Source organism: Xenopus laevis, chromosome 5L (assembly GCF_017654675.1).
Source record: "Xenopus laevis strain J_2021 chromosome 5L, Xenopus_laevis_v10.1, whole genome shotgun sequence".
NCBI lineage: Eukaryota > Metazoa > Chordata > Amphibia > Anura > Pipidae > Xenopus > Xenopus laevis.
The window spans coordinates 107,861,730-107,889,510 of record NC_054379.1 but is presented as its reverse complement, the minus strand read 5'-3'; the positions used below and the strand labels follow the sequence as shown (position 1 = coordinate 107,889,510).

The window sequence follows — 27,781 nt, the reverse complement described above, 5'->3', positions numbered from 1 at the left end:
GTGTACTGAGCACACAAACCCGTTACAACTGTATTTTTATGTTATTGATTTTAGGGATTCAGTCATGATTTTTATGGTTTCGTTTTTATTCTAAATTACACTGAATACATTGCAAGTGATTTATTCTGCCATTTAAAATTGTATTCTTGAAAAAATAATTCTGTTATATTAGTTTGTAGGCAGCCATCTCAGGTCATTTTGCCTAGTCATGTGCTTTTAGAAAGAGCCAGCACTTCCACACAGTGGAATTGCTTTAAGATAAGCTTTTGTTGCTCCTGCTCATAGTACCTGAAGGAGTCGCAGTGGGATTTTTACTATTGAGTGCTATTCTTATATCTGTCAGGGAACTGTTATCTTGTGTCAGAGAGGTGCCATCTGGTTACCTTCCTATTGTTTTGTTAATTAGCTGCTGGGGGTGAGGGGGTGATATCACAGCAACTTGCAGTGTAGCAATAAAGAGTGACTGTTTATCAGTCATATGACTGAGGGCATCAGGGAAACTCACAATAAGTCTAGCCCCATGTCAGAATTCCAGATTAAATATTAAAATAAGTTCTCTTTTGAGAAATGGATTTCAATGCAGAATTCTGCTGGAGGACCACTACTAACTGATGCACTGTAAAAAACATGTTTTCCCATGACATTATCCCTTTAAATGATGCCTTTGATATGCTAATGAAAGACATACTTTAACTTAATGTTATTCAGCTACAAACACAAACTGTTCTGTAGCAGAAAGACTATACAATTGTTCCTACCTAGAGAAGATTAAGTAGTAAACGTGCCATTATTAAAAATCCACATTCATTGATGAGATCCACAAAATCAAGTGTTTAGGTGCCATTAGAGCAGCAGTTGTGAACCATTTCCTCACTTCTCTACATGGTATACTAGTGACAGTAAAGATTATAGTACAAGACACTTTTGGCTGGGTGACAACATTCCGTAAATTATGAAAAACAACTCGAGCCATTCCTGTGTAAGAGATATAAGAACACAAACAAGGCAGACAAACACAGAAAACATTGCTTTATTGAAGGGTGGAGTTGAGATAAAAGAATTGTGAGACAAGATTATTTCTGGGATGGACTGTTGCGCGAGAATCTGATCTCAATTACAATTAAGTCAAAAGGCAATGTCAAAGGAAACAGTGGGGCTCATTACTAACATTGGGTAAATGTGCTCCTGGGCAAGTGCCTATGGCAACCAAATTGCCTCTAAATGAGTGCCACTGACTGCCTTGCAACTTTAAACAAAAAAAATGGACATGTATCTTTTTATTTACAAATCTGTAATAAGGTCACCAGGAGCAAGTGGAGAAAACTGGAACAAGATTAAAAAAAAAAAAAGCATGAATTACCATTTGGTACAGTTTAACTAAAACATAGCTCTCATATGGTGCCAGCCATGAGTTCATTCAGAGAAAAAACAAAACAGTGTCTTAAAATGAATAGCTGCTGGTCAGGCCTAAAAATACATAAAACTTAAAAATTCCAGTGAGTTCATATGCCAGTTGCGGAGATGTTGGTGGTGGCTTATGAATTGGGAAAGTGCTTATAAGAAGGCACAAGAACTTCTGCCTATTTATAAAACAAATTTAGTAGGTCGAACTTCTCCAATTTCATTTAAAAAGTAAATTAAAATTACCATCGGAACCCTACATTGGGTCTGCAAGAAAAAATCCATATCCTTCATTAAACTCCTCTTATGCTTTGTTTGGATATACAGACTGGGTTACCAGCATCAAAGACATTTACACACACACTGAAGTCAATGCCACAACAGAAATTACTTATAAAACATGCCTCCCCCTTAAAATAAAGAATGTTATCCACAGTAATGGAAACTGCATTGAGCAATGCTCTGGGTGCAGTAGCATTTCCCATGATCTCCAAATTCCAGTCACTGGGCCTCTGGTCTTTTCAGTAGCGCTGTATACTTCAGGGGCACATTGTCTGTCTTGAGGACCACCTCCACAAGGGTGAAGATACTGATCACCTAAGGAAGAGATAAGAAAGTACTTAGGCAGATACATTGAACAATATGGACTAAACATCTGTGTTTTGTTGGGTTGGAGCACCCTCTGTACTCTCTCACAGCAACAGCTGCTGAACATTCACAGCCCATGGAATTAATCACTGCACATGTATCACTGATCAGTAACAAAGGCCAAGGAGAAAGTCTCATATTTATGATCCGGGTTTTTTCAAGAATGTTGTAGAGAGATGAGTGTTTAACGCTTTACTTTAACAACACAAACAAAATACAACAATGGATCACAACACATTACAAAACCTTGTTTTCTTGCACTTAACAGGGCTTATTATTAAGAAAAAGATTATATACACAACACATAGCCCTCTGATTGCCAAGGCACCGCCACGTAAAAGCAGCATATTATTAAACGTGCATGAATTTTTGGCATAAAATTTACATCTTAAAATCTAGCAGACACCTGAAAATGTTGTGGAAAAATGATCATCCATTGCGTTGGAATGTAATTGCCGTTTGAATGTATTAACATTGCATGGTAAACAGGTCCCACTGTGTATTTAGCACCCTTTTTAAAACACCCCCATCTAATGTTTTTCTGTTACGTTGTAGTAAAGTGAACATAAATGCTGGCTTGGACTACATCAGCATACAGCACTCCCCTCAGCAATAGCAAACACAGCATTCAAAATATGAAGGGGAATACTGCTGTTCAGTTCAGACCTCATATAAAACTACTACCTATTGTGCTGGATAGACACAGTGAAGGTACTATTTCTTATATTGGCAGAGAGTGTGAGACTACATGAATTAAAAATAAATGTAAAATGTTGTGCCTAGTCAGATCAGAAAAAAGGTTATTATAGAAAGATCCCTTATCTGGAAAACCCCATGTCTCGAGCATTCTGGATACAGTTTAAAATGAAGCCTAGTTTCAAATTGCCTTCCAGTGTAAAGCTCTGGGCCAGGGGCTTTCCAAATAAGGGATCTTTCCATGATTTGGATAGGGCAGAAAAAACATCGAAAAGGGGAAACTCAACATAAATATAGACACAAATACACATGTACACATGTACAATGTAAATGCAAAACTAATATAAGCTTAGGCGCTTATTTTTTTTTTTTAGGAAAACCTATAGGGAAAATCAAATATGAAGATGCAACTGATTTTTAAAGGAACAGCAGCACCAGTGTTCTATAAATAAGCTGCTTTGTAGCCATGTGGGCAGCCACTAAAAAGAGAAAAGGCCCCAGCTACACAGCAGATAAGACCTGTAGAATACAATGGTGTTCTACAGATCTTATGTGTTATCCACCATTTGCCATATAGGACTATTTCAATTACTTTCATTGCTACACAGCAGCTTGTTTATATAAACTATAATAGTGTTTATGAAGCAAATAGATAAGGTTTAACCAGTGCATGGCAACAGTACATTATATTTGAATTACATTAACACACTTTCATATTTTGGTGTTACTGTTTCTTAAGGTTAATGCCACAGAAAAATGCAGAGAAAATGCAGAGAATGAGCCCCTACCTTCTTTCTTGGCTGCACCCAGAACCCTTGTAGTGGCCTGGGTGCAAGGACACACTGTGTCATGCAAATGAAGCTTGATTTTACACTAGAAAGGGATGTTCATATTCAGACACTTTTCCGAAGATGAACATCTTTTTTAAGGTACCAACCCATCATTGAGATGTGTATATATAGGAAGAGTTGCTTACTTGTTGCACAGATTTCTCTCCTTTCTGTTCTGGTTTCCAAAGCAGTGTCAGCTCAGGTCTTTTCCCGATCTGTTGGAAATTTGAACTAACAAGAGGAAGGCTCTGCAAGAATGGCAGGAATAGAGAAAGTAATGAGTAACTTAAGTAGCAGCTGAGCTTATTCTAGACCCCCTCTCTTGTGCACACACAGGGAATAGCTGCTCATGTTAATTGCCCCCAAGTCTGGTCCAGGACTGGTAAATCAGCATGAAAAAACTCCCAAACTACCAAAAGTGAAGGAACCCAGTGTAGTGAGCATGTATGGCACAATGACTCACTGATAAGATGTCATACTGAATAGGACCTGTTGTGATCTGGAAATTTACCTCTAAATTAACTTTTTTTAAAAAAAAATTATTTATTTATTTATTTTATTTCTCTAAATTAACTTTTAGTAAGATGCAGAGAGTGATACTCATACTTTGCAACTGGTCTTACTTTTTTTGTGGATTTTGAATTACATTGAGTCCTCAAGTTACAAACACCTGACTTACATACAACTCACACTTACCGATGGGGGCTATTACAGTAACATACTATGGTTTGCTTGACTTTTTAATAAACCACCTGCCCCAATACCTTCTGGCATGTGTTGTCTACAGCAGAGCACAGAAAGGTATCTGTATAAATTGCATTTAATAAGTAAATGTATATGTTTCAACTTGTATACAAATTCAACTTAAGAACAAACCTACAGACAATATCTCATATGTAACCTGGGGGCTGTCTATATTTAGCCTTCTGTTCAGCAGCTCTACAGTTTGCAAATGCCGCAGCTATCCAGTTGTTAGAGTCAAATTGTCCCTAGCAAGCAGGCAGTGGTTGGAATGACAGAATTGGCATGAATAGGAGTGGGCCTGAATACAAAGTGAAGTAATAAAATGCAACACTAGAGATACAATTGTAACTTCACAGAGCAATACTTTTTTTTGTCTACCAGGGGTCAGTGACTCCCCACTTAAAAGCTGGAAAAGGGCAGACAGGAAGGCAAATAATTGAAAATAAAAAACAAAAAATATAAAAAAATTAAGACTGACTAAAAAGTTGCTTAGAATAGGACTAAATGTGATGCAGTATATAATATCGGGAGCTTGCTTTATAGGCAGAACGGCCAAAAGGAGAAAAAACGTGTGGTGTTTGGCTATAAGCCAAAACCCTAATAAGAAACCAAGCACATTTTCTTATTATTTAATAATCTATACAAAAAAAAACATTCAGTTGGATTATATTACCATATTACTAAATATAATCAGCCCTGCAGGACTTCTGACAACATAAGCTGAAAAAATAATAGCATGTCTTTTCACTGGGGCAAAACTGGCTTTGTAAGAATAGTATCATCAAACAAAGTGTTTTAAAGTAATAAAAATATAATGCAGTTTTGCCCTGCTCTGGTTAAACCGGTGTGTTTGCTTCAGAAACACTACTATAGTTTATATAACTAAGCTGCTGTGTAGCTATGGGGGCAGCCATTCAAAGGAGAGAAGGCCAAGGTTACACAGCAGATGAGCTCTGTAGAACATAATGGTGTTATCTGTTATTCACTATTTGACCTGGACCATATAGCCTTTTTTCAATTTCCACCATTGCTACACAGTGGTTTATATGAACTATAGTAGTGTTTCTGAAGCAAACAGATCAGTTTTACCAGTGCAAGGCAACAGAACATGATATTTTCATTACTTTAAAATACTTTCAATTTTTGGCGTTACTGTTCCTTTACGCTTCAGTTTTTTTATCACTTACATTACAATATATGCGCTTCTGGACCCCGAATCTAAGCACGATAACATCAAAAGCTTCATTAAGGACACCCATAATCATGGCCTCTGACTCCAGGGGGCCACACTCCTGCAGAAAAATGATAGAAAGAAAGAACATTAGTCAAGTCACAAAACATCAGCAGTCCTGGGTTTCACAATGTATCCTTCCTGGTACAAACTCAGATTTCAGAACAAGCAGCTTGTCATTTGAAAAAGGAAGGTTTTTAGACCGGTACCCAAATATACGTATCTGTTTGGTCTTTTAATGTATAAATGTAATTAACTATAAAGGTGGGGAACCTACCTGTAATACACCTGTATCCTGAACTGACTACAGATAGCTATTTTGTACTGCATATGAAGGAGGGTGCTGTGAAGAATAGGTGTATTATACTGTAGAAAGTCATGTTGCAGGCCACTAACCTAGAAGCAATAGTAACTCTTCCTATATCAGCCAAATTCTTGTGGTGTATATATTGCCATGCCTCTGATCTTACCTTTACAAAGACAGAGAAGAAAAGCTCCGCACTCAGTTCCTGCACTCTCTTGGATGCTGTTTTGCGGTCATTACAATGATCGGCTTGTTTCTGGATGACCTCTTTTGAGGTTTTCAGAGGAGGTCCACATCCTAAAAAGGGAAATTGTACACAATAATGGCACATTCAATAAGGCAGTACACACTTCTGGCAGAATGTTTTAAAACGTTTGAATTCAGCTCTGTGGAAACGATTTTTCATAGCAGGTCCCATTTTGGCATTAAGGTCTTTTACATATAACAACACTTTTTCCCTATTTTCCCTGCTTTTAACTGGTTACAGTGTGATAACATAAAATGCTTTTCAAAAGAGTAGTGGGCAGAACTTTACCTGTAAATTTAAGCAAGGTGCAAGGCCATGTTTTTAGTACTGTAAATGCCTGGTGCATGGTATTCTAGACACGAACGCTAGGGAGACACGAACGCTAGGGACACAGCACGTTCATGTGTAAAGGCATGTGTATATGTTAAGCTGCAAAAGCGAACAGCATCACCAAGTGGTGTCTATGCATATATGCACAGTAGCAAATCACAAGAACATGGCCATGTTTTTAGTACTGTGAATGCCTGGTGCATGGTACTCTAGGGAGACACAAACGCTAGGGAGACACAAACGCTAGGGAGACACAAACGCTAGGGAGACACAAACGCTAGGGAGACACAAACGCTAGGGAGACACAAACGCTAGGGAGACACAAACGCTAGGGAGACACAAACGCTAGGGAGACACAAACGCTAGGGAGACAGCATTTTCCTGTGTAAAGGCATGTGTATATGTTAAGCTGCAAAAGCTAACAGCATCACCTAGTGGTGTCTATGCATATATACAAAGTACCAAATCACAAGAACATTTGAATACTGAGATGCAAATTAAGAATGGAAACAAATAAACTGGGAAATAGCATCCTAGTATCTATGAGCTTTTTGGATAACAAGTTTCCCATACACACTGTTTTATTTTCAGTAGTGCTTAATGACTGTAATGTTAAGTTTTAGATTAAAGGGGAAATTGATCTAACAACAAATGTTTTTAATTTGATAAAAAAGCGGGATCTGACGTATGTCAGTATGGTAAGATTTGTTGAAAAAAGAAAAAGAAAAAAAGGGATATCCCCCGCTAGCAAAAAAAGAAAAGAAAACACTGAGAACCAATATTCAGCAATAAAGTGCTTCTTTATTCCTTATTCTCACCAGAAAAATCACTTCTACAAAGTGCCAGTGCAATAAATAAATTGATTAAATACCCTTTGACGAGGCTTCTAATTAAATTTATAAAGTGCTTCCGTGCTGATTTAATTGGTGAATAAATAAAATTGATTAATAAATTCGTATGTATTTAGATTAGCTACAAATTCATTCACAGTACTTTAACGATTTTACCCAAAAGGGTTAATTTAATAACCTTGTATTCCAATTAAAAAGTGCTAAACAAATTAATAGAGTTTCAAATTCATCGATTTGTTTGAGAACATTTTTTAGGTCACTCTGATTCCGTGGAGAAGACAGGAAAAAGGAAATAAAAGGTAGGTGGGGAAGTCCCGTATAATTGATCTGATCATTTGGCTGCCTGCGGGAGAAGTCAGTGCTTCTGGGACTGTGGTCTCAAAGTTTAATCTTTCCTAGCTATTGAAGAGAGCTAACTTTCTAAAAAACCACAAACCCCAGAGCACTTCAAGTGAAAACAGATTGTAAGGTTAAGAATGTAGATCTCCTTAGTCAGAGCTAAGAGGGACCAATTATAACATTATTATCCAGCAAAAGTACTTTAAAAGGCAAGAGAACCCCCCTCAGAATTATGTAATTGAATTAAATAGTAAATGTGCAAAGACACCAGTAGCAATTATTATTAGCAGGGCACAAGCTCAAATAAATTTGATAGAGGAAGAGTGTACCGATGAGCAAAATAATGTACTGCCAATCCTGATCTCTGATTATTACTTATTCATTATTATTCTAGATGTTCAAGGACCCAAAGATCTACAGATGTATACTGTACTTCTTTAACACAACCAAACTAAACAAACACTGCACACTTAAACAAGTACTCACCAAGAGATGCTGCAAGGAGACGATGAACAATTATGTCAGCAAAACGCCTTATAGGAGATGTGAAATGAGTATACAGAGGGACATTCAGTGCATAGTGATGGAACAGGGCTTCATCGTTCAGGGCTCCACTGCAGAAATATAGTGCCATCTACAAGGGAAGGAATGTGTCAGTCTTGTCACAAAACATAGCACAACAGTTATCCTTCAAGTTTTCCATGTGCCATGCCCTTTAACTCCAATGTCTCTTTCTTTAAAAATGCAAAAGGCAGGCAAGGGCATGTTAAGATTAAAAAATTATAAAGAAAAAAACTGTCCTTACTCAATATCATAAGCCCTTTAATTTTTAAAGAATCTAATATCTAATATTTCACTTTTTATAGATCAGGTTCACTCATGGCCAACATTAGTTAAACCTCAAACCTATTGGGGTGACATTCCATTTAAAAACACATACTAACATGTAGCAGTTAAAAGTCTAAATACAAATATGTTTTATTAATCATGTAATTCATGACTGGAAACAAATTAAGGATCAGTTTCTGACATGAAAATACTGCATAGAACAATTTTACATTTTCCCACCAGAAAAATCAGAATGAAAGGTATAATTAGAAGTTATGTAGAGTTAGAGTAACATTGTTCAACATAAGGGGAAAGATTTTTGTAGCACAAATAGAATGGGTCATAGTAAATGTCCACTGCTATGTTATAGATTTATATGTGGTGAAGACAGATGCAGAAATAGATCAGCATTGATCTTTTAACATTATCCAAGTAAATTTTTAATCAGGAAAACACATTTTTGCAGACATAACCCCTCAATTTATGAATAAAAGTGCAACAATCTGACAATTCTGTTTCACATATGTCCTACGTAATCCTCACATGAAAAGCTATACCTGCATGGGCCGAGAGCACATATTGGTCAGAACCTCCTTACGCGCTGTCGAATATTCATCTGTTCCAAACTGATCATTCAAAGTTTTCTGAGATTAAATTAAAAACAAATAAAGTTCTTAAACTGTCTGTGTAACAACATGGGTTAAAACTGGCGGAGTTAAACCAGAGGTCTCTTTTATTAGCATGTTATCAGTTGCCTGCAAACACATCAGCCACCGGCATGCTCTTGGCATGTGCAGCTCCTCTAAACGTACATGGTATTTGAGCCATAATAATGAACATCTGTCTTTCAAACGGTCCTCAACAGTATTCTTATTTGTTTTTGTCAATGATTCGATACCGAAACCTTTATTAACGTCTAATATCAAAGATCACAGTATGAGTGAGTCCCTGGCAAAGTAAACATCTTACTAGTAGAAAAACTGTGCATTAACCTTTTAGATAATATATATTTACCATTACAAAAATGTATATAATAAAAATCAACTGCTTCTGATACCGGAGTAATGCACTGACCTTTATCTAATCCAATCTCACTTAAAACGTACTAAAACATTAGGCACTTTTAATAACCCCTTGATTAGGTTTACCTTCACAGCTTCACTATAGTGACAAAATACCCAAACATCATTGATTTCGATTTTTTGTGCACCTGCCATTGAAGTACTACCATAACCAGGAAAATAAATGGTAACAGCAAGAGCTGACTGCATCGTATTCCTGCTGCACTCATGTAAGTGAAATCCTCATGGTTTATGACTGTATACTTGGTTTCTAAATACAAATACTACAACTTAAAGGGGTTGTTCACCTTTGAGTTAACTTTGAGTATGATGTAGAGAGTGATAGCCTGAGACAATTTGTTCTTGGTTTTCATGTTTTAATATTTGTTTTTAAAATATTTAGCTTTTTATTTAACAGCTCTCCGGTTTCCAATTTCAGCAAGTTGGTTGCTGGGGTCCAAATTACCCTAGCAACCATGCATTGATTTGAATAAGCGACTGGAATATGAATAGGAGAGGCCTGAATAGAAAGATGAATAATAAAAAGTAGCAATAACAATACATTTTTAGCTTTACAGAGCATTTGCTCTTAAGATGGGATCGGTGTCCCCCATTTGAAAGCTGGAAAGAGTCAGAAGAAAATGGCAAACATTTAAAAACTATATATATATAAAAAAAAATAATGAAGTCCATTTAAAAATTTCCTTAGAATTGGCCATTCTATAACATACTAAAAGTCAACTTGAAGGTGAACCTTTAACAGGGCAGCAGTACTGATGAAGCAAGCTGTTGACACAACAAAGATCATATATGGTATCATGGAATAAATAACTTGTTTACACTATATCATAGGAAAAGCGTAAAAACAAAGACAACCCTCTTTTTGCTATTACTAAAAAAAGAAAAAAAAAAGAAAGAAGGTTGTCTTTCTTCTTTCCATTTTCTTTCTTGATATAGTTTGACTAGTCCCTCTGTAATTACTGAATCTTGGAGCTAATTTTCCCCTTTCCTCATATTTTTGTAACTTGTTTACACTTACCAGTGTAGAAAGTAAGGATGCACCGAATCCAGGATTAAGTTCGGGATTTGGCCTTTTTCAGCAGGATTCGGATTCTGCCGGGCGAACAAAATCCTAATTTCCATATGCAAATTATGGGCGGGGAGGGAAATCGCGTGACCTTTTGTCACAAAACAAGGAAGTAAAAAATGTTTTCCTCTTCCCTCCCCTAATTTGCATATACAAATATATAGTGGATTTGGTGCATCCCTAGTAGAAAGCCACTTTGTATTATCCTATTTTAAGTTCTGCCTTTGCCAACTTGTTCTAACTTACATGCAATGTCCCGGAACTAGTAAAATCCAGCTGCAGTCCCATTTGATCACAGAATTCAATAAGGTCATTGAGCATCTTGGTTTGTGGAGGAGGGTGTCGGCGCAGCAAAGCCTCTTCTGGAAATCGGCGGTATATGTGATGTGCCACAGCCATATTTGCAAGTAACATGAATTCTTCCACCAGTCTGTATGCAAACACAAAGGGAAGTAGTAAATATTTCTGCAAAAACAGGACAGATTTTCTCTGTATGTTGGAATACACACACACCACAACAATTTAATAGCAATTATGGTATTGTGTAAACTTGAATGCCATTAGATTAATGTGCTGTTCTGGGGCTGGATCCAAGAAAAGGCAACATTAACACAGTGACAACTAAAAAATGCATTATCCCAAATCATGTACTTGGTTTGTCTGTACCTCCAAAGTTGCCCCCAGTAATTCCACTTCTTTACTGTCTGGGCTGCTCTCAGTTACCTGAGCTTAGTGAGCAATTCACAATGTAAAGTACATCCACAATATAAAATTCACAATACAAGACTAATTAGTAATTAATTCACATTACATGGCAGCATTAGAACCAGGCCCTTACTGGCAATCTGTGGATTCTGCCAAATGCTGCTGTAAGATGCCATAGAAAGTCACTATTACTCGGGCAGATGGGGGAATGTTTGGGCCTCTGTATACTTGAAATGCCCCGATTAGAACTAAATATCATTTCAATCCCTATGCACATATCTGTTTTCACTTATTTACATGAAAGGGTCTATTTCTGACAATCAGTGTCAAACAAACAAATTAAATCCGATGAAAACCTCCAAGGAGTGGTCATGTTTTATAGGCACTGTATGACAGTTTCGGCTCTTTCTGCTACAGTGTAGATGACCTCTAACTCCAACGCATAGTTTCTCACAAGTAGCCCAGATCACACTGAGCGTGTGCAGTGCCACTGGCACTCAAAAGATGGCATAAGATCCCAAGTTTGGGAATTGCTGTGGTGTGTGCTTTGATGGTACAGTGAAAAATACAGGTTTTCTACCCATACTTTGCATTTGGCTTCAGTTTAATTGGTGCATTGAGCAGATTATAATCCGATTATAATCACTAGTAATGAAAGCAAAGTAAAATCGGAATATTTTTATTGACAATCTTTCGCTTGTACAAATTATATGGGGTGCGTATAACTGTGGAGGCATGTATAGATGCTGTATGCACATAAGAGCAGCACAAACATTCAACCAAACATGTGAGGTAAACAGCTATCACTTTCAAAGCAGCGGATGATTTCACAGCAGTGTGTTCTGGGTGTATCATGTGACGAGGAGGTATTGAGCGCCTATATTTTACATTTTTATATAATTAAAGTAGTATTTGGGATTTCTTCTTGTAATTGATTTCATTATATTTTTGCCCTTGTTTTAAGACCCTGTCACCCTGAAATGTACATAGTCCTAATGTTTTTTACAACAGAGAGTATAAATAATTTTCTTCTGAGTTTATAACATTCTATACCAGAACACAGAATACATTTAGTTGCTTTGTATATAAAATAGTTAGATGTTAACTGTATTGGCTATACATTGGGGCCCATTTATAAACAGTAGGCAAATTTTCACCTGGGCAGTAACCCATAACAACCAATCAGTAATTAGCTTTTCTCAGCCAGCTGCAAGTTGAACAGTAAAAGCAATCATTTTATTGGTTGTCATAGGTTACTGCCCAGGTGCAAATTTGCCCAGTGTTTATAAATCATTGAGTTAACTTCTGCCTCCATAGAACAGTATTGTCATGCCAAATGCAGTTTGGCTTCTGCAGTGTTTATGGGTGCAGCTTAGGTCTGGCCGGATTCTAAACAATACCAAAAAAATTATTTTTCTGCAAATGTAGCTGACAGATATGGGACATAAAGAAATCATTTACAAGCTGACAGTCTGACATATTAATTGTTGGTTATTTGCTTTTAAAGTTTACTTCTATAAATAGCACAATTTTCTTTTATAGAATGATATACTGTACCAGTTCAACATGACAGACTTTCATAAAGTTACCAGCAGATGGCATGAGATGACTACAATAGTTCTAACGGTCATATTTTACTACACAGATACAAATGAATGTTACTTTGGTGGATTTGATAAAACACAAGGTGCATTAGTGCTTTGGTTAATTTGGGAATTAAATTGAAAGAGTTAATAAAGATGGGTTGGAATTTTGATAAAAATATATTCCTATAAGCACAAAAGATTTTAATTGTTATTGTGATGCAGTTTACAGTGGTGAGTGCCTAAGGGCAATGCGGCACAACCACCCATAAGGAATGACATCACCCTTGCCAGACGACGCCAACTGCTTAGCATTTGTACTTGTAATCTTTAAAAAAAAAAAAAAAAAAAAACTTGATGTGACAAGCGGAGATAAAGTGAAGGTCTCCTTCACATTTTGATAATCCAAAGGCATCTGATGCAAATCGTTTCCATTCTGACATTTAACTATTTCCCCATATGTACAGAACATGGAGAAGATTCATCCTAAAAAGAGTTCTGTGCCATAAGAAGACATGTAACTAGCTTGTGAGGGAATCATTTTTTTTTATTATTTTTTTTATACACAGGGTTACCTACAGCTACCTCTCGATGTCCTATCCATCTTAGTATGCGGTGGAAAACTGTATTGCACAGTAAGTCCATGAAGAACATAGAAGTTGGTTGACTACTCCCTGTACATTCCTGGCCTTTTCCCCTGTTGCATTCAGGTCCATGATCATTAAACACAATCCACATCTGCTGCCAACATTTTACTGGTATATTATCAATCCGCACTGCGACACCTCTATTGTTCACACCCCTAAGGGTAGGGGCACACTGGGTGATTCGGGGAGATTTAGTTGACTGGTGACTTATCGCCTCGTCTTTGCAGCAACCAATCTCCCCGAACGCCTTCCCTCTGTCTTGCGCCGGCTATAGTGAAAAAAGGCTATGCTAAAGCACACGCGACGCTTTGTATTGCGAAGTTGCCCAAAGACGGGGCGATATAGTCGCCAGGCAACTAAATCTCCCCAAATCGCCCAGTGTGCCCCATGTGTAAGATACCCTGCCTATCCTACTCTCCCTGCATGTGTGAGATACCCTGCCTTCCGTACTCCCCCCCTGCATGTGAGATACCCTGCCTTCCCTACTCTCCATGCATGTGTAAGATACCCTGCCTTCACTACTCCCTCTGCATGTGTGAGATACCCTGCCTACCCTACTCTCACAGGATGTGTGAGATACCCTGCCTACCCTACTCTCACAGCATGTGTGAGATACCCTGCCTTCCATACTCCCCCTGCATGTGAGATACCCTGCTTTCCCTACTCTCCCTGCATGTGTGAGATACCCTGCCTACCCTACTCTCCATGGATGTGTGAGATACCCTGCCTTCCCTACTCTCCCTGCATGTGTGAGATATCATGCCTTCCCTACTCTCCATGCATGTGTGAGATACCCTGCCTTCCCTACTCTCCCTGCATGTGTGCGATAGCCTACCTTCCCTACTCTCCCTGCATGTGTGAGATACCCTGCCTTCCATACTCATATTACATACTGTTTAATTGCTGCTGCAGGTATTGTGGTTCCCACACCTGTACAGGGAAATTCCGGCTGATGTGGTTTTACTGACCCAGACAGTTATGAGCCTCTTTAGTGGTATGTTGGTGCTACATCTCACATTTTGTTTGTGTTCATTTTTAACTTGTACACAGAATTTTGAATTCATCTACAATGACTCATGGTATTTTACACCACCATTGCACACTTGACAAGATCAAGAGGTCTCGGTAGAAATGAGTTTATACTTTAGGAAAAATAAATCAGCTATAAGATGAAGGGGAATTAGAAAATAAAATAAAATGCTTCAACCTTAATTAAAGTTATCCAGATGAGAGAATAACATGAAGAAGAAAGTGTGGGAAGAAGGTGGTAGAAAGTATAGTGGAAGTCAAGGTGAAAGATGTGAATCTGTGTTAGATTTGGACAAGAAACCATCACCAGACGCCTGTTTGCTTTCTTAATGAGTCGCATCAACCAAGGTGTCAAATATTCTGTCCTGGAATAAGCCGAGACCTTGACAAATGGCTATAAGTTGAGGACTAATGAGGCTGAAAGTGTGGAGTGAGATCAAGGCTGACAATCTGTAGCATAGGAAAAACCTTGGAGTGGAAAAGGAGCACTGCATTAAAAACCCTGCTGAGGCTAGTCACTGAGCCATATGCTCCTTGAATACATCCTTAAGTCATGTGTATATGTGCATATATAGAAGAACAGTCTTGTTTACAAAAAATATATTTAACACTTTTTATAGCTTTTTTTTGGATTTTTATATATTTATTTTTTGATTATGATGTAATCAGCCTACAGAGTTGTCCAAACCTATAAATGATATATTTGTCGTCACTAAGGGGTGCTTTATATTTAGAAGATTAGAATGGTCATTTCTAATAAACTAATCTTCATAATTTTTTTTTTTTTTTTTTTAATGATTTGCCTTTTCCAGCCATTTCCAACTTTCAAATGGGGGTCACTGATCCCAGAAGCCAAAAAAACTATTGCTGTATAAGTCTATAATTTTATTGCTACTTTTTATCCTTATTTTTCTATTTAGATCACCATATAACTGCTGAAATTCCAAATTGGAGAGCTGCCAAACAAAAAGTGAAATTATTAAAAAAAAAAAACACCAATAATAAAAAATTAAGACCAATTGCAAAAAGTCTTATATGACTATGAAGATTTTCATTCATCCAGGTCATAGTATATCTAGTATAGGTCAATCTAAAAACAACTGGACTTGCTGAGTAATCAATGAAGACGTTTCACTACTCATCCGAGCAGCTTCTTCAGTTCAACTGACTGGTGTGGGACTGCCGAGAACTGAAGAAGCTGCTCGGATAAGTAGTGAAACGTCTTCATTGATTACTCAGCAAGTCCAGTTGTTTTTAGATTGACCTATACTAGATGAAATAGTCTTATAATTTTACCCTCTATATCACATTAACTCAAAAGTGAACAACCCATTTAATTCCCTTTAAATCTAAATGGCAATATCTTTGTAAGATTATCCATTTTTTCACAGGCCAAGTGGCACATGCACATGTAGGCATCATCTAAGGAGATTATGGGGACCTATTTTGTACACATTTGCAATGCTATATCAAAAGACTTATATAAGGCTTACTAATGCACAAATATGCATTAAATTACCTAATTAGATTTAGTATTTAAACAGGAAAAGTGTGCTTTCTTACATACATGTATATGGTACATTCCAGAAGCTGGATTTTGGCATTTAAATGACAAAAAAATATATGGTCTCTTGTGCACTGACATACTTTGAGCCATTTAATGTAATTAACAGCTAGGAATCCAACTTTTTTTAAGCTCAACCAATATTTATCTATCACTGTTTGGCTTGCCATTTAGACATTTTCTTGAAATCCCCTTTGTTTTAGGTGAAATATAAGATGCGGTTTTCTCAATGTTATTTCCACTGTGGCTAAGTGATTACAAGAATTGCACCCTGTTGTGAATGTTCCCTTCAAAGCTGTAGAACATGAAGATATTGCAGTGCCGAAGTTCAAGTTAAGGCCCTTGTCATTTTGCCATTATAATTAACATGCAGTCCCAGTGACCTCAACATACATTCATACGGTGGCATGATCAGGCAGAAGTAGAATATAATTTTGCCAATAAACACATTATTTAAACTACAGGATCATTATTCAGTACAACCCCATTTTAGGATTTTTTGAAAAATTATATTTTGTAAGGTCTGTTTTGTATGGCAAACTGGTGTTGCTACTAAACTTGAACGTGGTTTTACATTTGCTTTTGGGGGAAACCCTTGTAAAATATAAACACGGTCAAACTTTAACCAATCCCATCCCGACAGCCGCCAGACTTGCAATTGTATCCGAAAGGAAATCTGCTGAGCAACTGACCTTCACTGAAATAATACAAGTTAATAACAGGGGTTTGAATCCAGAATCATGACAATGTATAACAAGGCTGCAAAATATCTCAACATCTGGCCAACATCTGAGAGCTGCAAGGACTTGCCCCTTTAGATACTGCCGCCTCCACCATTAAATGCTACTTACTTCAAAGGTATCCCAAACACAATAGCTGAAAGTATTACTATGTTGGTTCATTGTTAATATTTTACTGTTCTTCAACTCTACTTTTATTTCACAAAACAACTACTACAGAATGGACTTCCAAATTTTCAGGTCAAATAACTACATATTTAGCATCTTCTAACCTTTCTTTGTATGACCTATGCATAACACAGAGCCATGTACAGGTATGGGACCTGTTATGCAGAAAACCCCAGGTCCCAAGAATTCTGGTTAAGGGATCTTTCTATTACAAAAAATCAAAACAATGAATAAAAAAAACCCAATAGGATTGTTTTGCCACCAGTAATGAATATTTATATCTAAATTAGGATCAACTACAAGGCACTGTTTTATTATTACTGAGAAAAAGTAAATGTTTAAATATGTGAATTGATTAAAATGGAGTTTATAAGAGGTGGCCATTCCATAATTCAGAGCTTTCTGGAGAACATGTCCCATACCATACCAGTTTACCATTTCTATTTTTGCATTGGCTGTGTTTGTTAATTGAAAACTTTCTTCTTAATAAAATATGCTACAAAAAAAAAAAAAAATAATACTTCATACTTTATATATTTTTTTTTTAAAGGCCAAGTTGCCCATGACAACTGTTCTGCAGCTATTCAGTTTGATTAGGCATTTTGGCATTCATTATTTAGAATTATGGTTTTTACAATCCATAAAGTTGTAACATTTGTTCATATACCTTGTGATTTAAGACTCTACCACTAACAAGTGTGAGGCTCCAAACATATGAAGAATTGAGGGTAATGCAAATGCACTTCTCAGAAGCATATAATGAAACCGCACAGATCAAGGCCAGCAAAATATTTTGACATTTGATAATGCTTGCATCCTGGAGAGAGAGTGCTCTTTTCAGTGAAAAGGAATTAGAAGGCCTCTCAGTAAGGTGGCCAATGGTATTACACACCTGCTTACTAACTGAAAACAGAGGCTTGGTGTTTTTGTTATTTGAATGTCAAGTCTGCCGTTTGATGTGTAAACTATTCTCTGTCCTGTACTGGATGCGGCACAGATTAAAAGAGGACCACAGGAAATGGATTTTAAAATGTTATTCTAATAACTGGTTAAGAACATAGGATAAATTTGAAACGGCAGCAAATCTTCAATGGGCAGCCAGCATCTTCTCAGTAATCAAGACTCCCTATGGGTCATAAGGCTTTGTTTCAGACAATACATATTTATGAAAGGAAGGGAAGTTTTTTTTTTTTACTTGATGTGAAGAACACCATATCAGACCTTTAGATTTTATAAATAAGCTTTTATATGGTTTACATAAGATGTTTTAAAGCCACGTGATCCAGAACATTATTCCTCTTTAACTAAAACAAACTATGCAACAGGAATATTATCCTACACTATTTTCTGATGGATAAGGGTAATAGGTAGATTACACATTAAAATATACAAGTGCTCTTAGGGCATGTCTAAATTATCTTGGTTGGTGGGGTTGCACACCCCGTATCACTGAGCAGGCTTGCTGCTCTTTTTTTCACATCGTAACGGGCCGAGACTGTATGGCTTCCACTCTCAGTGTTTAATGTGGGCAAGCTTTGTATTAGCAAGCAGCCTGAGATCCAGCTGGCTCTTCAGTTGTTATCTCTGGGCTCTGGTTGATTCACAATCACAACACAAGAAACCCTTGCTAGTTAGAATTGTTTCCAATAACTAATGAATGGCAGTTCATGACCGTGGAAGTAGTAATTTGAAAACAGTAAGAGAAGATTAAGGTGATTTTGTGTGGGGGGGTAAGGTTAAAGTGCTAAATACACTGAAAAATAAAACAATCTAAGTATAAGGTGACTGATGATCAATAGTTTGCAAATGCAACAGGTTTATCACTTTATCAAAAGCTAGGACTTCAGGCAAACGATCAGCTAGCATACAGCTTGTTATTAGTTTGTTATCTTCACTAATTTTATGTTGTTTTAGAGGTTTTGAGAACTTGATTAATATGAGATACTCCACTGGGCTCTCTGTAAATTTACCAAACCTTGAAATTTTAATGCCAAGGTATGTTGTGTAAAATCATATGTATTTATTAAGCGGTATACTCATTTTATGAGAAGGTCTGCTAAGAGCAATGCTTTGTATGAAAAGTGTTGGGCAATGCCTTATTTTTATTCGTTTATTAGCATTGGATTATTTCTGTGATCATGACACAGGTCTATAGTAAGGGCTTCAACAGATTGTTATAAATACATCAACTATTTTACACCAACTTTGTCAGTAAGGGCCTGAGTATTTGCAAACTTTCAAGGAGATTTAGCTGCTTAACCAGGGTGGTTAAGCGGTTTCTCCAGGCTTTTCAGTAATACAGAAGCAAAAAATAAATTGCCAACAGGGATTTCTTTTCTACTTCTTTTAATGAAGGAATGACATGCCACTTCCTTTACAATTAATTCATTTGCTGAACCTTTTCATATGCCCTTCTATTTAAGCTTTCAGCCAGTCAACTGCAGTTCATGACCGTGGAAACAGCAACTTAAGAGGATGGAAGAGAAAATTAGATAGAGAAACCGCAACAAAAGAAAGAACAAAGTTTAGCTGAATTGAGAGACAGCGGAAACACAAAAAGTTTAAAAATGATTAATACTCCAAGAAATTAAGAAAAGCATCGAAAAAAATACTAAACAATAAAAAGAAACTCTTTATGTTGAAAGAAAGGTAAAGAGGACAAAAAGGAAAGGCTCGGCAATTAACAAGGAAAGATATTTTGGAAACACTCAGTGTGAAGATAAAACCAGGAGGAAGTGAAGAGAGCTTGCTATATAGAGTTTGGAAAGGGAAAACAAGAAAATAATGAATTTAGAAGAACATATAAAAATGATACTTCATAACAGAAAGCCTGGATTTACAATTATGCATAATAGGCATAAACTGAGAAACGGATAAAGAGCTCCGATTTATAGGCAGCATCATATTTTATTAAGGTTCCTGCCTGTCTGGTGTAACAGGAGTGTTAAAGCTGCCCAGAGGTAACACCAGAGAAATAACATGGTCCAGCTTCTCATTCCTATTTCCAAACCAACACACTCATGCATAGGAAATACTTTAAAATTATTAAGACTGTATCTACTGTATGTGACTGCTGATTTACCAATATGTTAGATATTCCAGGGAGGGGGGTTGGATAGCATGTTTGAAGTAAAGTGTATTTTAAGGCATTAAGTCTTTGCATATACTTAGATTGAAGTTGTGAGACATATTTAATATGGATTTCTTAGCTTTCTAAGGATGAAAGTTTGTGAAATGGAGAAATAGATTTGTTACAATGTTTTAAAAGCCCAATTCTGTACTTTCCCTAGCACAGAATGGAAAATAGCAGCCTCTTTCATACATGGAGTTAGTTGACTGCATCTCAGAAATATACTCTATGCATTAAAGGAGAACTAAACTCCCCTCAACTGCCCTCCATCGGCCCCCTCACCTCTCTCTCTCCACACAGCGTATTAATATAGAAAGGTGCTCCTATTTGGAACACTGAGCTCAAAACACAGAGCAGTGCAGTGGAGTTTCCTGACACCATCAGGTCTATCTGCATCCTCTTTGGGTGCATGTGCATTTGGGTCTAGTCAGGAATTGGCTTCAACTGCGCATGTTCCTGCAGGCTCAGTGTTGGCTGAAGAGACCTGAAGAGGATGCAAATGGGCAGATGATGGTGCCTGGGAGAACCTCTGCTTGAAGTAATATCAAATATCTCTCAGTAGAACGGCTGCCAATTAAAAGTGGCTAGGTACGGAATTGGGCCTGACTAGGGCATAGTAGGGTTTGGACAAGATGCATGTGAAATAAAAAAACACTAACTTGCCATCTCAGGGCTCTATGTAGTGGTAGCCACAGCTATTTTCATGCTTTGATCAACGAGAACAGAAGGTTTTCTTACAAGCCAGGCTGGATCTGCAGCCTGAAACACTGCGATACAAAATATCTGAAATATGTATAGAGCTATTTTGTTTTAGCTCATCTTAATACAGTGACCTATTTACTTGTTTCTGTTGGAATAGCCTTTGGTAAAACCACAAAAAAGACTCCTCAAAAGTAAATATTTCATGGAGTCCACCTTTAACTGTTTTAATTTACTAGCTTTAAAATAAAATGTATCCCATTAAAAATGCATTTCATATGTTACAAAAAAATACGACTCACCCTTTTACTGCAAAATATCCTTATAATGCTGCACCCAGAATGTATAAAAAGCATTGTCAGTATGTTACAAGAACAAAAAAGTACTGTAGAATATAGCATGGCAATAGAGTGCAGCACAATTTCTCTTTTTGGCGAAAAGAGGGAGTTTGCATTTGTTTCCTTCACCAACCCCATGAGGCCTCTTCCACTAATAGTGTTTTCTTGCTGGCTAATTAACTAGCTAATCTGCTCTGACTGTGGGTCGCTCCCTGCATGGACAAATATGCAAGCAGAGCTGGGTCCAGCTATTAAATTCTAATTTGCAGAGGTATAAATAGCAGATCTGTCAAGCAGGAACTCTAATGCTTGTCAGCAGTATGTAAATGAGCTAGTGTCCATCCCAGTTTGCAGTCTATTCATTAACCATTTCCCTACTACAAGAATCAATTTTCCTCTTGAGCTTTGCAGTCATTTTCTAACCTGTATACTGATCAAAATGAATTGCAAATTGCTTGCTATGGATAAGTGCACTGATGCTATTTAGTACCTATATTGGCAAATGAGCCGGGTCTGAGACAAATCATCATAATGGAGTTCTGTTTCATTGTGAAGTCTGCTAACAAGTTATTGCCAACTTGTGAACACAGAAAACACATTGAATTACAAATACCTGTAGTGAGTATCACAAAACTGGCAATCCATTCCCACTGAGGAGAACTCAACGACAGCCTGCTAGTGTCCATAAATGCACAATCTGGTTTAAGGTAACATTTGGTGTTCTAAATTACCTTTGGCACTACCTGTTTCTTTACTTATCTCCTTTTCATTTTTTTTTTTTCTCCTCTTTCTTTCTCTTTCTTTCCCCCTCTTTCCCCCCCTTTTTTTTCTTCTTTTTTTTGTTATTTCTACTATTCATTTTATTCCAGGTCATCTTTTTGCTTCATTTTTCATGATTGAACTGACATGTGATATCTTCCGATTCTCTCTGACTGTACTCATGTGATACCGTGTTGATTCATTTTATTTTTTTTTGTCGGAAAATCAATAAAACATTTCAGTTTAAAAAAAAAATTACCTTTGGCACTTTCCCATTCTATCCACTCAGAATGCCATTTGTTGTAAATACTAAAGTTAGTATACTACACACATTTAGAGAGGCTCGTTTTTGTGTCTATCACTTAGGGGCAGCTTTATAAAGGTTCAAATAGTATATTCAAATTTGAATTTTTCAATTGTTTTAAGTGTCAAAACCCACAAATGCGAATTGAAAAGCACCAACTCGAATATAAATTCAAATCACACCTCGACCATGGAAACAGTTCTAATTCGAATATTCACCACCTAAAACCTGCCAAGTTTGTTTACAAGTCAATGGTAGAGATCCATTGACCCATTTGAAGATGTTAATAGCCTTCCTGAGGTTTTTTTATATCGAAGTTTCATTCGTATTTAATTCTAATACAAATCTAATTTTCGGGTCGTTCCCATGCAATCGAATATTAAAAGTTCAAATGTTTTCATAAATAACCTCCCATTCGAGTTGTGAATGCATTCGAATTTCGAGTAAAAAAAAAAAAAAAATTCACATCAATTTGAAATTCGACCTTTGATAAATCTGCCCCTTAATGGCATTAATGGCTTGCTTATGCAGTAGCCGGAAAAACCGTTAGCTCAGATAATTTTCACCATTTAGTGATTTTCCATGAAGAAGAAGAAAATACAATACAGGACCTATTATATAGAAAGTTTGGTCTTGGGGTTTTCCGCATCTTTCCGTGATTTGGATCACAATACATTACAGTAAGTCTGCCAAAATCATTTAAACAATCACAACAGGATTGTTTAGTCATCAATTTGGATTCATGCAGCTCAGTCAGAATCAAGTATATGGTACAGTTTTATTATTACAGAGAAAAAGAAAATAATATTTTAAACATTGGAATTATGGTCTTAAAACTAATTTGGTGCTCTGGATAATGGGATTCTGGATAATGGATCATATACCTGTACAGTTTGTCATACTATTTTGGGATTCAGTTGAATCCTGAACAGAATCTGATCCAAGTGAGGGTTAAAAAGTACTAATTGCAACACACGTGATTTTAAGGATTCAGATAGACCCGGCAGTTCAATTTGACGTAATCAAATTCTTGCTGAAAAAAATCCTGGATTCGTTGCAATTCTAGCGATAATTCTGAGCAACAAAAAAAAAGGAAGCAAAATCAGAAGCATTATCAGAAGCATTTGACCTCACCACAGAAGCTAGTAATAAGCTTTGTCAGAGGCTTTACTTGTATATCAGATACATGGTTCAAGGATTTTACCATTTCTGCACTCAACTAATATATTCCTACACCTTCAGCAGAAAATTCTGATTTCTTACTGGGAGTTAAGTAGTTCTGGTCTTCTGTGAAAGCACACACACTAGGTTTAGTGCTCCTTTTTTATTGCCATTCCCTGGATGTTGCTAGCTCAGGTCTCATGGCAGGGACACTTCACAACTGAGAAAATACAGTACTTCTCTATGAAATGCATTTCTACTTGAAGACACACAAACAATTGTGCTTTAAAGAGGGCTAATACATTTTACTAGAAGTCATAATTCTCGTTAGCAAAGGTGATTTTAGCCTAGCTGCACCGAGACTGGTGAGGAAATGACCCCAGAATATAATGTAAATGATTTGCAGGCAGTATGAAGTGACACTCAAGAATTATACCAGGCAACATTACTATTAAAAAAATAAATAAGAACATACCCTTAATTCAGTGCTTCCTTGACACAGCAAAATAAGAAAACTTAAAACTCTACAGTGGTTAAGTAGTGTGTGGAACATAGACATCTGCTGTCCATAGTGCTGAATTAATTAGAATTACCTTTTAAGGCTGGTAGCCCATTTGCACACAGCAATTAATAAGCCTCAGTGCATTATGCCCTTGTCAGTTGCTAGCCACATGGATCCAACTTATGCCATATTATGATTTACAACCCTTTTATTTTATTATGTGACTGCATGCCTTCAAGAGGGTGCCAAATGTCTATAATGCCTGAAACCCTTCACACACTGGGACTCTCTGTTGAGCACTAGTTTGATATATGCAGGACTCCAATTGGCATGAATATACCAACACATTGATGAGCAAAGCTGTACATCTCGGCTGGCAAGTGGCTACATTTAAAAGTGGAGTGATGCACCACTCTCACGGTCAGTATTGTTTACCCCACCCAGGAAGTAGACTGTCAGATTTCTGGGGTTACAAATAAACAGCACCATAACTATTTGAAAAACCACCTGTTTTGTTATTTTTATAGCAGTATAAATATCTAACAATGTGTTCTTTATAAAGCTTTGCAGATCTAGAAAAAGGTGAAATTTAGTGTTATGAAAACCTGACTAAATATATTTACACAAAATATCAGTAGTTTTTTCATATATTATTTGTATAGATTAACATTCATTTATATATTTCCATCCCATTCAATAAATATTATTTTTCAAAAGATTTTAAACTCCGCCACTTAGAGATCATGCAGTGAAAAAAAATTTGAACAACATTTTTATAAAGGCTCCAAATCAGCCTTCTTATTTCCCTGCTCTGGAGAAACATTTCTGAAGCTGGCTTTACACATACCAGTAGCCATACCAATTTTCAGTATTACCGAAATTGGTCTCTTTCTTTCCATTCCTATCTTTCTTAAACAACAGCTTAAGGTGGCAATACACGTAGAGATCCGCTTGTTTGGCGATATGCCCACATTGAGGTGGGCGATATAGGGCTGATCTGATCGTGGGCCCTAGGAACCAACAATCGGATCATAATGTAGCAAAACAGGTGGTGGGATCATGGGACTGCATCAACGAATAGATGCGCCGCTATCAGACGGGCTTTTTAATCCTGCCTGATCGACATCTGCCCAACTTTCGTCCAGATATCGATCGGGAAAGCCCGTCGGAGGGTCCTACACAAGGGCAGATAAGCTGCTGACTAGGTCTGTTGGCAGCTTTTATCGACGCGTGTAAGGTCAGCTTAAGACACTCATGCATGCTTTCATGCTATTCTAAAATACTGCAACCTGCTACAAAAACCTGGTAATTGTCCATTCAGCCCAAGGGCCAAACAGTTGAATGCCCATATATGTTAACTTTATAGGGATAACCTTTAAACATAAATTGCTATTTCAATTGCTTTCTGTTTTTTTCCGTGTTGTGAACTTTCATAAATTAAAAGTTTTATAAATTATTTTAATTGTTTCCTAGAAGCAGCTCAGTATGGTTAATGTCACACATGGTGCATTCGCTGCCTGCATCCTGCACTGGTGAGATTATCACATGGAACTTTTCTCCCGTCGGCACGCAATTTCCAAATGGTAGCTGGGGAAGCTAAGAAAAGCCTAAGCAAGGTTGCCCACTCTCTAAACTGTTATAATTTGATGAATTAATCTCTGGCCTTTCTCAGCAGCAGCAGCTTCATCTTAACCGCAAAGTTTCTTAAGTTTTTCTTTGGGGATTTACAGTTAATTGATACTTTACTTATTATGAAGTGAATCATATGGACTCACCCCTTAACATAATGGGAATTTTGTGTCCCTGTTCCACTAACATACTATCTTACACAAACCTTTTTAAAACATCTTACAGATCAGCCATAAATTACCAAATTTTTTTGAAGGGTCAACAACCAGCCTTAGGCTTATGTTACATCTGAAGGATTCTCTGCTGGGGAGGGAAATACAAGCGACGTCCCATAAATAATGCCAATATTTAGGCACCACTACTACTAAACTTCCTTGATGGTCTAAAAGAGAAAGGTCAGTGTTATCAGTGACAATTGCTTGTAAAAAAGTTGTTTCATCCATGTTTAGAGAGCCATAAAACCTAGAGCCTTTTAATGACCTTGGGAAAAAGAATGAACATAAACTTGCTTGACAACTTCAGAAACACTTTCTATTGACTCTTAATGAAACATTGCAGCTTTTATCTGCTGAAATTATTTTTCCTTCTTTAATAAATTACATCGTTAAAGGAACAGTTCAGTGTAAAAATAAAAAATAGGCTGCGCAAAATAAAAAAAATTCTAATATAGTTAGCCAAAAATGTAATATATAAAGGTTGAAGTGACTGGATGTCTAACATAATAGCCAGAACATTACTTCCTGCTTTTCAGCTCTCTAACTCTGAGTCATTGACTATAATGGGGGCCACATGGGACCTAACTGTTCAGTGAGTTTGCAATTGATCCTTAGCATGCAGCTCAGATTCAAAAGCAACAGTTATGACCCATGCGCCCCCCTCAAGTCGCAGATTGGTTACCAGGCAGGGGGGATCTCTAGACCTTAAGCCTAATAGAAAAAACTTTAACATTAAATAGAACCCAATAGCATTGTTTTGCCTTTTTAACTGGGATCATGTACAAGGTACTTATTTTACAAAGAAAAATAAAATAATTTTTAAAAATGGTAATTACTTGATTTAAATGGAGTCAATGGCAGATGGCCTTTCCATAAATTGGCGCTTTCTGGATAACGGGATTCCAGATAACGGATCCTATAGCTGTAATGGTGTGTGGGTTTTAACTGAATAAAAGTTTAACTACTGGGGCCAAATGAGTCGCAATACTCTCCAAAACATTAATGTACATTAAAAGTTACCTATAGGTCAGGTTTGTCATTTTTCTCCAATAGGTCTGATTTTGTAAGTAATTGTTACTTAAAGTTCCTAAACCTGACTGTTTTGCCAACCTGACTGTCCCTTCTCAACCTGTCAGTTATAGCTTCTACTGCACAAATATGGCAGCCCCCTTTTAGAGGAAGATGGGGTATCAGATAGCTAATGATAGCATTAGGCAAATACCTTTATGACACAATTATAAATAGCATGCAGAGAACTGAATCATTCTGAATCATTCTTAATATATTTATTCATATAACTCATATGTGGTTAAGTATTAGCAGGTTTGTTTATTTTTATAAAATGTTTATTTGTTTCAAGTAAATGATCTTTAGTCCTCAAGGATTCCCATCAGTGATGTTGTTGAATAAATCATCACAGGATAACAGGAGAATGTCATTAGCACAATTTGGTCTGCTTGAGTGACCATCAACCTCTGATGTGTTAATTTTTTTCATATCCTAATGTATGAGGCATGTGTGTATACACAAGGTAGGAAGGTAGTCCCATTCTAACATTTGACTTTGGCAGCGCAAGACAAAATTATCCTTTAAACTTAGTCCATGAGCAAGCCCTGTGATAGTTTTGATGCAAGAAAACAGAACTAACATGTTATTTTAACAATAGAAGATGCAAGGCCCTTAAATAAACGTCAGGATTAAAACACTGTGTACACAGTCCTTTTACCTGAATAAATTAAAAACCTTTAACATGATTGATTTACACACTACTTGGTTGGAATACAGAGCACTACATGAAAAAAAATCAGTGTTAGGGAAGTAGAAAGCTCATGTGTGTTTGCAATACACAATTTAGTCAGCCTACTTAATCAGTCGTTCAGAACAGGAAATCAGACTAAAATCGAGCTTGAGAAAAAAAAAAGATCAATGAAAATGAAAAAGAGAAAGAAATGCATAAATCATTCTCTTTTTTATAAAGAAGATTTATGGATTATAATTGTATTTGCACAAA

The 27,781-nt window shown here is 36.8% G+C and overlaps 1 protein-coding gene across 4 annotated transcripts in view; it reads right to left on the bottom strand.

Moving 5' to 3' along the window:
- Window positions 1-1,014: 1,014 nt before the first annotated feature.
- The window catches only part of dis3l2.L (DIS3-like exonuclease 2), a 186,137-nt gene continuing 159,370 nt past the window's right edge, over window positions 1,015-27,781 (bottom strand). For all 4 annotated transcript variants that reach the window (XM_018241355.2, XM_018241354.2, XM_041563235.1 and 1 more), the window contains 7 exons: window positions 10,844-11,027; window positions 9,007-9,093; window positions 8,108-8,255; window positions 6,021-6,151; window positions 5,507-5,611; window positions 3,722-3,823; window positions 1,015-1,998 (listed from right to left, as the gene is read on the bottom strand). In XM_018241355.2, the coding sequence (XP_018096844.1) occupies window positions 1,903-1,998; window positions 3,722-3,823; window positions 5,507-5,611; window positions 6,021-6,151; window positions 8,108-8,255; window positions 9,007-9,093; window positions 10,844-11,027 (853 nt within the window). In that variant the 3' untranslated portion in view covers window positions 1,015-1,902. The remainder of the gene's footprint in view (window positions 1,999-3,721; window positions 3,824-5,506; window positions 5,612-6,020; window positions 6,152-8,107; window positions 8,256-9,006; window positions 9,094-10,843; window positions 11,028-27,781) is intronic.